At 35.4% G+C, this 13,950-nt stretch overlaps 1 protein-coding gene across 2 annotated transcripts in view; it reads left to right on the forward strand.

Annotated features, from left to right (window-relative positions):
* PIWIL2 (piwi like RNA-mediated gene silencing 2) overlaps window positions 1-13,950 on the forward strand; it is a 52,210-nt gene that overhangs the window by 5,838 nt on the left and 32,422 nt on the right. For both annotated transcript variants that reach the window (XM_006904380.1, XM_025044408.1), the window contains exons 10-11: window positions 12,650-12,838; window positions 13,398-13,482. In XM_006904380.1, coding sequence (XP_006904442.1) covers window positions 12,650-12,838; window positions 13,398-13,482 — 274 coding nt within the window. The remainder of the gene's footprint in view (window positions 1-12,649; window positions 12,839-13,397; window positions 13,483-13,950) is intronic.

Genomic DNA, 13,950 nt, shown 5'->3' on the forward strand with positions numbered 1-13,950 from the left:
GTGCTCCGTTGTGTAAGTCCCACCAAGACAGGCATCTGTGTAGAGACCCGCTGTGCTTTGCTGAGGAGGAATTTTATTTAAATCTCTGGTTAAGAAGACTTAGTTTAATATACACAGACCCTGAGTTTTTGTTTAAATGTGTTACTGTTGTAAATATTTACTGTAGTAAGTATAGATGTGTATCATTTGTAATGACTACATGAAGTGCATCTCTGATTTATTTTCGAGGCTCTGTACTTAGAAGTGGAATTACTGAATGAAAGGGCTAAACCTTTTAAAGACTTTAAATAAATATTTAATATAATAAGATATTTAAATATATCAACAAATTATTCTCTAGAAGTTTCTTTTATTTATTCAGTTTATTTTCTCACCAGCTGTGTACAACTATTGGGTGTTATTAGGGCCTTATAAATCTGTTTATCTGATAAATTCACTCATTCCTTCAATGTGTATTTACCGAGCTCTAGTCGTGTACCAGAGTCATGGGACATATCAGTTAACAAAACAGGGGAAGATCCTTTTTCTCATGGAGTTTACATTGTAGTCAGGTGAGATAAACAATAATAAGCATGATAAGTAAATTGTGTCGTGTACTATAAGTATTGAGAGCTATGGAGGAAAGAACATGGTGGGAGAGGTGAAGAGCACTAGGGGTGGGGCAGGGTGAGAACAGAGAGCTGTAATTTTAAGTAGAGTGGTCAAGCTCATTTGGTCCAACACTTACAAGAGGTGAGAGAGTTAGCCAGGTGAATATATGGGTGAAGGGAATTCTTGGCAGTGGGACAGCCAGGGTAAGGGCCTTCACACTGAAGTATGCCTGGCTCATTCAGGGAGAGGCAGTGAAGCTGGGGTGGCTAGAGCAGAGTGAGGTCAGAACAGTGGAAGGATGGAGCACATGGTGTGACCCGAGTGTGGGAGGATCTCTCCAGTTGCTGTGAGGAGAATAGACCACTAGGATGGGGGTAGAATAAGGAGACCAACCAGGCGGCTATTGTAATCCAGTGGGGGAATGAAGGTGGCAGCAGCGGAGGTGCTGAGAAGTGATCGCCTTCTGGGTAGATTTTGAAAGTAGTGCTTAGTCGATTTCCAGATTGGATGTAGAGTGTGACAGAGAGGTTGAAGATGGCTCAGACTTTTTTGGGTGAATTTGTAATGATTTATTCTCTCTCTCCTTGATTGTGGGGACCGTATCTCTTTCGCTCACATGTTACAACCATCCCTAGTTTATTCCTAGCATGTAGTAAGTGTTCAAGAATACTAAATAAAAATAGGTGTCTTCAAATTCATTATTTCCTTCTTTATGATTTTTGCCTTCACTTTTCTGCTTAGAAAGGTCTACTTATTTCGTTTTATATTTTCCAATGTTTTAAGCCTTCTGGAATTTATCTTGGTGTGATGTAGGGATCGTTATGATTGTTTTGGTACTATTAGACAATTTGTTGACAATATTTTTCTTTAGATTTAAATCACTATCTTTATCATATTCTGAAATGTTTAGATTTATTTCCGAATATTTCATTTTGGTCCACTGGTTGATTCTGTTTGATACTATTTTAATTATTATAATTAAGTTTTAATATTTATCAAATGTTAAAACTTAATTATAATAATTTGTCAAAGAATTATGTTTTCAGAATGCTACCCACTTTTTCATGTGATCTGTTGAGTAATTTAGTGAAAATAAAAAAGTCAGTTGGCATTTCGATTGGCATTGACTGGAGAGAATGTTCACTGAGTCTTCCTATTCACAAATACAGCATGTCTTTCCATTTATTGAAATTTTTTTTATTAATGTTTTACTTTTGTAAAAATTTTAATAATATTTTGCTGACTATGCAAAAGCTATATGTAGGTGAGCTGTGTAGTTGTGATTATTATGTAGGTGAGCTGTGTAGTACTGATTATTTTTGTTTCCTGCACATTGTTTATTGTGGATGCAAAAATTGCCTTTTTATTTTTATCTTCTAAGTTTAGAATTGTATATGTGTTCACCATTAATTCAACTTCAAATTCTCCTCAACTGTACATTCCAATGCTAGGTATTTTGTCAGTTTCATCCTCCTTCCCTCCCTTCTCCAAAATTTTATTTTTTGTATTGTCTAAATCAAATTAGATCAGCTTTGAGCACCCGTTCTCCAAGATAGTAAGAAGTACTATGTCAGGCATCATCCCGCTGCGTTTGTGATCCTGGTCCTTAGTCTTCCCTCATACCCTTGCAGTTGTTACAGACTTGGAGTTCTGTCATCTCTCTTCTCCTGTGTCCTTTATGTTCTCATGAAACACTGGGAACCACAAAAGAGCAGTTTGCCAAATAAGGTTAAGTTTCACATATCTCTATTAAGTTCTCGATAATTCATGTAATCACCCATCCCCACAAAAGTCAGTATCATCTTAGAAATCTCTGAAGTCTCTGTTAAACCCATCAGTTTGGACCGGTGGCTCTCCGGGCTGGTTGGATGACCCCTGACTTGGGATTCCTCTTCATTGTAGTGAGAACTCCCTTTCCCTCTCACGGTACATCTGTAGCTCAGACTCATGACTAATTCTTTCTTGGTTTAGTCTCTTGTTTTGGTGTAGAGCGTACCTTCCAGAATTTTCCTGAGGAAGGCTCATTGTTTTTGAGATCTTAACATGTTGGAAATGTCTTTATTTTACCTGACTTTGGGCATAAAATTCTAATTTGGAGATCATTTTCCCTCAGAATTTTAAGAGCATTGCTCCATCGTCTTTTTTTTTTTTTTTTTAAGTATCTTTATTCACATTCACATATTCTTTCACAATGAGACTGTTTCCTTTTAACTTTTGGGTGTTCTCGTATTCAAATCCAGAAATAAGATGTATTCAAATAGATTATTTGATCCTGGTCCTTAGTCTTCCCTCATACCCACTCCATCCTGTAGGTGAGTAAACAGCCATTTCCTACACTATCATTCTGTCTTTTTAACAGAAGATATTTATACCTTTTGGGCAAGCCCCAAACTTGCTATGACATTGCTCTGTGGTCATTTTGCTTTCTGATTTGCTGCCCATTCTTATCCTGATCCCAGATCTTTGTACGTCTCTCCAGCCCCACAGCCACACCTCTCGGAAGCCTTGGAACCTTCTCCTTACTCCAGCCTTCTGGAATTTGTGTTTTTCATTTCTTCCACATCTCAGGAATCTAGTTTCCCCTTGCCTGAAGAATTCCTGTAGAATATTTCCTTTAGTGTAGAATCTGCTGGTGACATATTCTCTCAGTTTTGTTTAAGAATAAAAATGTGCTTTTAACTTAGGATTCTAGGTTTTGCAGTTATTTACTTTAAACACTTTGAAAATATCCCATTATCTTCTGGCATACAGAAGGTAATGATCTGTTTCTATTAACAGATCAGCTACTAGTGTTACCTTTTTTTTTTTTTTTTTAAAGTATTATGACCCTTTTTTATTTTGTTTTGGGTTTTCAGCGTTTTACTATAGTGTGTCAAGATGTAGTTTCCCAGTATTTATACTGCTCGGCTCTTCTGTAATCCTCTCCTCTTGAGTATGGGCTGCATTTATTGACTTATTTCTAATTAATAGAATGTGGCAGAAGTGATGGGATGCCATATATTTTTTTAATTGAGATATGATCAGTATATAACATCATATTTTAGGTGTGCAACTTGATGATTCCTTATATGTATATGTTGTGAAATAACCAACACAATAAGTATATTAACATCCATCACCATTTATAGTTACAAATTTTTTTTATCAGAAAAGTGTTAGTGCTTTTAAGATCTACTCTTTCAGCAACTTTTAAACATAAAATACAGTATCGTTAACTATAGTCACCATGCTGTATATCACATCCCCAGGACTGATTTATTTTATACCTGGAAGTTTGTACCTTTTGATCATCTTCACCCATTTCGCCTGCCTCTGGCAACCAGCAATCTGTTCTCTGTATCTACGAATCCAGTTTTTTCTTTTTTAGATTTCACATGTAAATGAGATCATACAGTATTTGTTTTTCTCTGATTTATTTCACTTAGTGTAACACCTTCAAAGTCCATCCATGTCATGGATGGCAGGATCTCTTCTATTTTTATAGCTGAATAATATTCTATTATATATATCACATTTTCTTTATCCGTTCATTCATTATGGGATACTTAGGTTGCTTCCATATCTTGGTTCCTATAAATAACGTTGCAGGGAACAGGAGGGTGCATATATCTTTTATCTTTTGGAGTTGGTATTTTTGTTTCCTTCAGATAAATACCCACAAGGGAAATTGCTGGATCATATGGTGGTTCTGTTGTAAATTTTTTGAGGACCTTCCATACTGTTTTTTACAGTGGCTGCATTCCCACCAACAGTGCACAAGGGTTCTTTTTACTCTACATCCTTGATAACACTTTTTTCTTGGAATTTTGATAATAGCCATTTTAACAGGTGTGAGGTGATATCCCATTATGGCTTTGATTTGCATTTCCCTGATGACTAGTGATGTTGAGCACCATTTCATGTACTCGTTGGCCGTCTAAATGTCTTCTTTGGAATAAAATCAGTTCAGAGTCTCTGTCCATTAATCAGATTGTTTGTAGTTTTGCTATTGAGTATGAGTGCTTTATATATTTTGGATATTAACTCCTCAACAGATACGTGATTTGCAGATATTTTCTCCCATTTGTTAGGTTCCTTTTTCATTTTGTTGGTGGTTTCTTTTGCTGTATAGAAGCTTTTTAGTTTGATAGAGTCCCACTTGTTTATTTTTGATTTTGTTGCTTTTTCCTTTGGTGTCAATGTCACTTCCGAGGTGAGATTAGAAAGATTATGGCTCTGCCTCTAGTGCTCTCTTTTGCTATCTCTTGGGTCATTCGCCCTGGGGAAGGGCAGCTGCCATGTTGTGGAGCAGCACACTGAATGAGATTAAAAGCAGATCACCCTTCAGCTAAGCCCTGGCTGACACTTCGCTTGTAGCCTTGTGAAAGACCCTTGACCAGAGGTACCCAGCTGTGCCACACCTGAATTCCTGACCCACAGAAACTGTGAGATAATAAATATGTGTGATAGTACCTTTTTACAGCTTTGTCGAGATAGAGTTTCCACACTATACAATAGCACAGAGTTGTACATCCATTACTACAATCAATTTTAGGACATTTTCATTACCTCAAAAAGAAACTGCATCTCTTAGCCATCACTTCTCAATTCTCTCATCCTTCCCCACACCTAGGCAATCATTAATATACTTTCTATATCTGTAGATTGCCCTATTCCGAACATTTCATATACATGGAACTATATAATATATAATAACCTTTCACTTGTCATGTTTTCAAGGTTCATCCTTGTTGTAGCAATTATCAGTACTTCATTCCTTTTTAGTGGCTAAATGGTTCTATTGAATGGTTATATCATATTTTGTTTGTTCATCAGTTGATGGACATTTGGGTTGTTTTCACCTTTGTGCTAACAAGTAATACTGCTATAAACATTTATGTACAAGATTTTTGTGTGGACATAGGTTTCATTTCTCTTGGGTAGATACCTATGAGTGGAATTGCTGGATCGTATTGTAGCTTTATGTTTGACCATTTGAGCAACTGCCAAACTGTTTTCCAAAGTAGCTGTACCATTTTACATTCCCACCAGCAATGTGTGAGGGTTCTGATTTGTCCACATCTTCACCATCACTTGTTGTTATCGTGTTTATGATTCTGGCCATCTAAGTGGGTGAGGAATGGTGTGATTTTGATTGCATTTTCCTGAAGATTAATGCTGTGGATAAATTTTTTAATGTGTTTATTGGCCATTTGTGTCTTCTTTGAAGAAATGTCTATTTAGATCCTTTGCCTGCTTTTGAAATTGGGTCATTTGTTTTTATTATTGAGTTGCAATATTTTTTTATGTATTCAAGATACAAGTCACTTATCAGATATATGATTTGGAAATTTTCTCCCATTCTGGGAGTTTTCTTCAGTTTCTTGATAGTGTCCTTGGAAGTACAAAGTTTTTAATTTTTAATGAGTCTGTTTTATCTGTTTTTTTTTCTTTTGTTGCTTATGTAAAATCCTTTTGCAAAATCTGAGGTCATAAAGATTTACCCCTATGTTTTCTTCTAAGAATTTTATAGTTTTAGCTCCTACGTTTAGGTCTTTGATCCATTTTGAATTAATTTTTGTGAGTAGTGTGAGGGACAGGTCCATTTTCTTTCTTTTACATGTAGACATCTTTGTCCTGTTATCTCAGCAACATTTATTAAAAAGACTGTTCTTTCCCCCATTGAATGGTCTTGGCACTGTTGTTGAGAACCAGTTGATCAAAGATACATGGGTTTATTTCTGGACTCTCAGTTCTGTTCTGTTAATCTATATAACTATCCTTAAGCCAGTACAACACTGTCCTATTATCGTTGATATGTAGTAAGTTTTGAAATTAGGAAATACGAATCTGCCAACCTTGTTTTCTTTTTCAAGATTGTTTTGGCTATTCTGGATCCCTTGCAACTCCACATGAATTTTAGAATCAGCTTGTCAATTTCTGTGAGGAAGCCAGCTGGGATTCTGATAGAAATGTGTTGAATATGTAGATTAATTTGAAGAGTATTGCCATCTTAACAATATAACGATATTAAGTCTCATGGTCTATGAACACAAGATTTTTTCCATTTGTTTAGATCTTCTTTAATTTCTTTCAACGATGTTTTGTAGATTTCAGAGTACAAGTTTTACATTTATTCCTAAGTATTTTATTTCTGGTGCTTTCGTAAATGAAATTTTTTTTTATACTTGATTTTTGGATTGTTCATTGCAAGTGTATAGAAATACAATTAAATTTTGTGTATTGATCTTGTGTCCTGCAGCCTCCGTGAACTCATTTATTAATTGTAATAGTTTTTTTCATGGATTTCTTGGGATTTTCTTTATAGAAGATCATGTCACCTGCAAATAGAGATACTTGTACTTCCTTTCCAATCTGAATGCCTTTTATTTCTCTTTCTTGTGAATGGCCCTGCTAGGACCTCTAGCAAAATGTTAAATAGGGGCAATGAGAGTAGATATCCTTGTCCTGTTCCTGATTTCATGAGGAAGGTATCCAGTTTTTCACCATTGAGTTTGATGTTAGCCCTGGAATTTTTGTAGATGCTCTTTATCAAGTTGGGAAAGTTCCATCTTGTTCCTAGTTTCTTGAGTCTTTTAGTCATGAAAGAATATTGGGTTTTATCAATTGCTTTTTCTGTGTCTTTTGAAATGATCACTTTTTTAAAAAAAAGTTCTATCTGATTTTAAATCGATTTTTGGATGTTAAATTAACCTTGCATTCCTGGAATAAAGCCCATGTGCTCATGGTGCATAATTCTTTTTTACATGTTGCTGGATTTGGTTTGCCTGTATTTTGTTGAGGATTTTTGTGTCTATATTCATAAGAGATATTGGTCTGTACTTTTCTTGTGATGCTTTTGTCAGATTTTAATGTCTGAGTATTGCTGGCCTTATAGGAAGAGTTGGGAAGTATTTCCTCCCTCTCCTATTTTTTGGAAGAGTTTGTGAAAGATTGGTATTCATTTTTCTTTGAATGCTCGGGTTTTTCTTTGTGTGCAGTTTTAAAAACACTGATTCTAGCCCTGTACTTGTTAGAGGTTTATTCAGATTTTCTATTTCTTCTTGGGTCAGTTTTAGTAGTTTATGTCCTTCTAGGAATTTGTCCATTTCATTTAGGTTATCTAATTCGTTGGCACACTACTGTTCACAATTTTCCCTTATCATCCTTTTAAAAGGGATGATAAATTAACTTTGCTGTCCCCTCTTTCATTCTTTATTTCAGTAATCTGAGTCTCATTTTTTTCCATGGGCAGTCTAGTTTAAGGTTTCTCAGTGTTGTTGACCTTTTCAAAAAGTCAATGTTTGGTTTTACTGATTTTCTCTATTTTTCTTTTCTCTGTTTCATTAATTTCACTCCTATGTTTATTATTTCCTTCCTTCTGTTTGTTTTTAGGTTTAGTTTGCTTCTCATTTTCCAGTGTCTTAAGGTGTAGGCTTATTTATTTGAGATATGCTTTATTTTTAATGTAGAAATTTACAGCTATAAATTTCCCTCTACATATTGCTTTAGCTGTATCCTATAAGTTTTGGTATGTTGTATCTTCATTTTAACTTAACTCAAAGTATTTTGTAATTTCCCTTATGATTTTTTGTTGGATTCATTGATTACTTAGGGGAGTATGTTGTTTAATTTACACATACTTGCGTTTCCCCAGTTTCTTTCTGTTATCAATTTCTAATTTCATTCTATTGTGGTCAGAGACTTATTTTGTATTTTCTATCCTTTTATATTTACTGAGGTTTGTTTTATGACATAGAGTATGATCTATACTGGACAGTGCTTCATGTGCGGGTTGGGCATTTTAATTTACTTTTTCTTTTTTTTGCCTTTTACCAAGGAAAGTACAAGAGTTAAGATTATAGTATGCCTTTATATCAGAAGCAGAAATTCTTCCAGGGAGAGGTTAAGAATTTGCCATAGGCAAACCTGTGACAAACAAGAAAGGAGCATTAAGGTCGTCTAAGGATGTGTGTTTGTGAACCATATCTCAGGTTCCAACCACAGATAGGAAGGGGTCATGAGATCAGCGACCCAACTATCACTGACCCTGGAATTTGGACTAAATAAACAGAGTGGCCTTCTTTCACAAATTAACAAGACAAAGAGTGCCTTCATGACATTCAAACAATTGCTTTTTTACAAATTGGTCTAATGGACCTCTAACTATGATCCCTTGGAGTGGGTTGGCTTGGTTTTTGAGACTTATACCTTCATCTATTTTCTATAGAACACTCTCTTGTACATGTAACAGAGACAAGAAAATTCAGGACAAAACAAAACACATGAAAGAAGACTTTGGGCATATAGACAAATAACAGCAAAAGCAATGTAAGGAAATAGCAAATAATCAAGTTAATGGCAAAAATATTTTCAAATGGTATACCTTCAAAACCAAAAGCCTAAAAACCTGTGTTTGATTTTATACCCAATAATATACTTCTAAATGGAAGAGGTCAGTATTATACCAGAGCCTAATGAAATAGACCACCAATGGATGCTGGGAGTGACTCCCTTGACAGCAGATCTGAAGAACAAATGGAGTTAAGCACAAAGGGCCCAGCAAGAGCATCTGTTGGCCTGAGACTCCCTGGAATGTTGCCTAAGAAGAGTTTTCACACTTATCTTGGTGAGACCTCCAGAACTGTCAAAAGATGAGACATCTATTCTGTCTGATATAAAGAGGAAGTTAACATGCTGCTTACTATAAGAGACTGCTGGTCTTATAGAGAGTATGTGGGAAGTGCGTAGTTCAGGATTTTTTAAGTGCATAATTCACTGTTTTTTAGTATATACACAAATCATTGTGTATAAAAAATGGTGAAAGCTAAATAAGGCCACTAATTCCAGAACATTTTCATGACCCCGATAAGAAACCCCTTACCAACTTCTCCTTTTTATATTTGAAATGCAAATTTTTTCAGAACTTTCAGATTCAGATCTTTTTTCATTACTTTGGCTACTGTTTTTTGAGCTCTTTCAATTGGATCCAATTTTCTTTTATTTCTTTGTTTCTTTCTGTAAATTTTATATACACACACACACACACACACACACACACACACACACATACACATACACACATATATGTATATATATATCTTTTACCTCTTAGACTTCTACATCCTTTATTTTATCATACTCACCTTTTTCTCATTTCCTCAGAGTACTAAAACAATTTCTTAAACCAATTATTAAGTTAAAACAATTTCTTAAATTTTTTAATTTATAAATTTGATTTCCAAGCTGGATTTGCTGCCTCTATCATCTTTGCTAAGATTTCTACAAGTTGGCAGTCATGCTTTATTTTTCTTTAAAGCGATTTCTGCTGCTCTCAAATTACTTTCCTTTCATAGATTCAGTCATCTTTTGAATATCATCAAAAATAAGAATTACAGTTATAATTATTTTGTTTTCTATATACTAACTTTTCATTTTTAGAATTAGAAAACAGTGTTGAATTTTTGTATTTTTCCCTCTCCTGCCAGAGTGTATTTATATTTTAATTATTATTATACATTTTTTACTTTTAAAATAGTTTATTATAAAAAATTTAAAACATTTACAAAAGTAGAGAGAATAGTATAATAAATCTTCTCCCCATTTATAGATTCAACAATTATCAATTCATGAACAGCTTTGTTCCATGTTCCAACTTTGTTCCTACCATTTTCCCCAGCCAAACTGCATTATTTTGAAGCAAATCCCAGACGCCTTATTTATTTCACAAATATTTTAGTCTATATATCCTAAATTGACTTTGATTTTAAAACATAACTATAATGTCATTATTGCACCAACATTTTTAATTCCTTATGATCATTATTACACTGGTATACCTATAGGTTCTTCCTGTACCAGAGTCTCTTCATAGCTCAGAACCAAAGCTGGCTAATTTTAGTTCTTTGGAATCTGAAATGCCTTGTTTGAAAGTAGTCCTTTGTTTACAAACCTTATATGTTTATATTAACCTGGAAGACTATCCAAATGATATTAAGTTAAAAAACAAGTTGTGAAACAGTGTATGTGGTATGATTACACATATATATTTTTAAATTGTTAGTATTCACAAATTTAAGGAAAGCTGAGGGAAAGTGGATCTCAGAAAGGGATTACAAACCATGTTTAATTTCTGTGTTTTGTGATTGTGTTTTATTTTACAATGAATATGTAACACTTTTTGAGCAGAACCATAGTAATGGTAAAACAACAATCCAATAAGAAAATGGGCACATACGAACAGACATTCCACCAGAGAGATGATATGGAAGATAAATCAGTACATGAAAAGGTGTTAAACATCATTAGCTGTTAGTGAAATGCAAATTGTAACTACAATGAGATATCAGTATACACCTATTAGAATAACTAAAAATATAGTGAAAATACCTAATGCTGGTAAGGATGTAGAAAAATTGTTCCTCATATACTATGGGTGGGAATATAAAATGGTTCCACCACCTCAGAGAATTTTGTGGCTGTTATAAAACAAAGCATGCACTTAACCATATGACTCTGCAGTCACATTCTTGGGCATTTTTTGCAGAGGAATGAAAACTTAGGTTAACACAAAAACTGGTACACAAATGTTCATAACAGCAATAGCAAAAAAGTGGAAACAACCAAACATCTTTCACCAGGCGAATGGTTAAATGAACCCTGGTACCACCATACAATGGAATACTGCTCAGCAACAAATGACAGTGAGCTGCTGATATGTAGAATACTCTGGATGGGTCTCAGGGGCATTATGCCTATTGAACAATGTTGATGTTCAAAAGGTTGCATGATAAAGTTCCATTTATATAGCATTCTCAAAAAGGATAAAACTATAGAGATTAAGAACAGATTAGTGGTTGCCAAGGGACAGAAGAGGAAAAAGCAGGACTGTTATGGGGTAGCATGAAATAGTTCCTTCAGTGTTATGCAAAAAATGATGAAAACTGAGTAAAGCCTGTAGTCTAATTGACAGTAATGTACCAATGTCAATTCCATACATGAAATTCTGTGTACAAATTTTGCAACTTCCTTTGATTTTATAATTGTTTCGAAGTAAAATATTTTTTAAAAGGTAATTTTTAGTTGGAGGTAAATAAAACTAAATATGTTTCTGCCCTTTGACAGCCTAATCTGGTAATCTCTAAGGAGTTATAATATGCCGAATGTACTCAACTTTTTTGATTGTGGAATTTTCTTCACCCTCTCATAACCTGTCAAGGGACCAGTGTTCCTGAGGAATGTACCCTGGTGACATGGCCCACAGAGAAAAGTTCAAGCTCTGATCCTTGACTTACAAAGGAATTAATATTTGATCCCTGCCTGTCTGCAGCTTGCACTTATCATCTTCTCTTCCCCTTTCACCTACCCAGTCCCAGATCCTAGTTAGTCCCCTGCATGCTGCTGCCTCTGCCTCTGCCTCTGCCTTGAGTGTCACTCATTCCCCTGCTGTGGTGTTTTCTTCCTGGCAGTTTGCTCCTGGCAGTTTGCCTCTGTAAACTTTTCTTGACTCCCTGGGTGTATTTCTGCAAGTTTGTTGTGTTGTCTTGTTCACCGCAGTTAGCTTACCACAGGGAAACATTTGTAGGTGGTGAGTCTTTTCATCTCTGCATCTTTAGCATCTTCACCATCTTCACCAGGGCTGCCTTTCTGATAGGTACTGTAGTTTCTTCCTTCAGCTACAAAGGGTACATATAGTTTAAAGAATGTTTTATTGTTCCTCTGTAGACTATGTCCTAACAATGACACAAAATAGTAAGTGTTTTGGTGACTAAAATATCTTATTTTAATGAATACAGTGAATTTTATTAATTTGTAGTTGCTGTTTTCAATTTGATTTTTATCCTTTTACTATTTTTTGTTGATTTTTTTTTTTTTTTTTTTTTTTTTTTTTTTGGTATGCCCAAAAAAAATGCCAAAAAGAAAAGAGATGAGAATCCTCTCTCTTCAAAGAGACACTGGGGCCTTTTGGTGCTATATAGCTGTGATTATACCCCTAAAATACTTATTTGCATCCCCCATCCCTTTCATATTGCTTTATTTATACAAATGTGATCCAAAAGTCTTTTTTCTCTTTCCAAAGGCATGCCATGTATCAGCAGAACAAAGAAAACTTCCAGGATGAGTGCACTAAGCTTCTGGTCGGCAATATTGTCATAACCCGATACAACAATCGCACCTATCGTATTGATGATGTGGATTGGAATAAGACTCCGAAAGATAGCTTCACGATGTCTGATGGAAAGGAGATCACATTTTTGGAATACTACAGGTAGAAGAGACTGGGCTTGGGCCTGTGGGTGGGGGTGGGTCATAGTCTACAGTTCTCTAGCAGGATATTGAGTTCCATAGTGGGTACCATGGGACACTAAAAATAATTAGATTGATAATGTACTTTAGATTAAATTAGCTCTGAATATGTCACCTTTAAAATTTTGTTTCTTTCAGTACTTTTGGAAATTACTTCATAAATTAATCTCAGAGCTTTGAATTGTACTTTTGCTGGTTTGGTTAGAGGTCTGGTTCAAGAGATTAAATGCAAGGCATTCATTTGACTATCATTTTGCCTGTCTAGTTGCCTAAGGCTTTTATCTTGATGCAGTTTGCAAATTCTTTTCTGGACTGTTAGCCTAGTTCTCCCCTATTTAATTACAAAGTGATTCGAACCAGCTTTTCTAGTTATAAATATGCTATGATGAGTTTCTGATGGACCCTTGACAAAAGGATTATGCAGATTTGTACTTCAGTCCTGGTTAAGAGACTCAGACTATGTTGCTATAAGAGTAGTGATGCTGCTTCTGAAATTTTTTTCTGTTTCTGCCCTGCTGTAGCAAAAACTATGGGATCACAATTAAGGAAGAGGACCAGCCACTACTGATCCACAGGCCCAGCGAGAGGCAGAATAAACAAGGCATGGTGAGTGGGGGTGTCCGTTAGCTGCTCTTCACCTTCATCACAGCTCTGGGAGCTGAGGAGCAATGATCACAGGGTGGCAGGGAAAACTGTGCAGGGTTTTGTCTGCTTCATCTAGCCAGGGGCGCCTCCTCATTTTGTAGAATTTGCTTTTGAAGTCCCCATAACGAGGGGCTAAATATCCACATGAGTGAGTTAAGTGAAGGAATCACACGGTTTGCTGCTAAAGAAGATTATAAGGGAAATTTGAGACATTTTAAGAGGGCTGGGGGCTAAGGGAAAGCACCTTGACACCTGACTCTTCTGCCTTCAGTGTACAACCTGAAGATTAACAAGCTAAGATGAGGCAGAGGCACCAACTTGATAGAATATATGGTCTTAGCTTATCTGGAGGCCCAAGAGGGACAGAATTTTTTCGTTTGTCTAATTTCTCTCCTTTTGACAGTTACAATATTTTCTCCCTTTAAACAA

The sequence above is a fragment of the Pteropus alecto genome, unplaced genomic scaffold (genome assembly GCF_000325575.1).
Source record: "Pteropus alecto unplaced genomic scaffold, ASM32557v1 scaffold160, whole genome shotgun sequence".
NCBI lineage: Eukaryota > Metazoa > Chordata > Mammalia > Chiroptera > Pteropodidae > Pteropus > Pteropus alecto.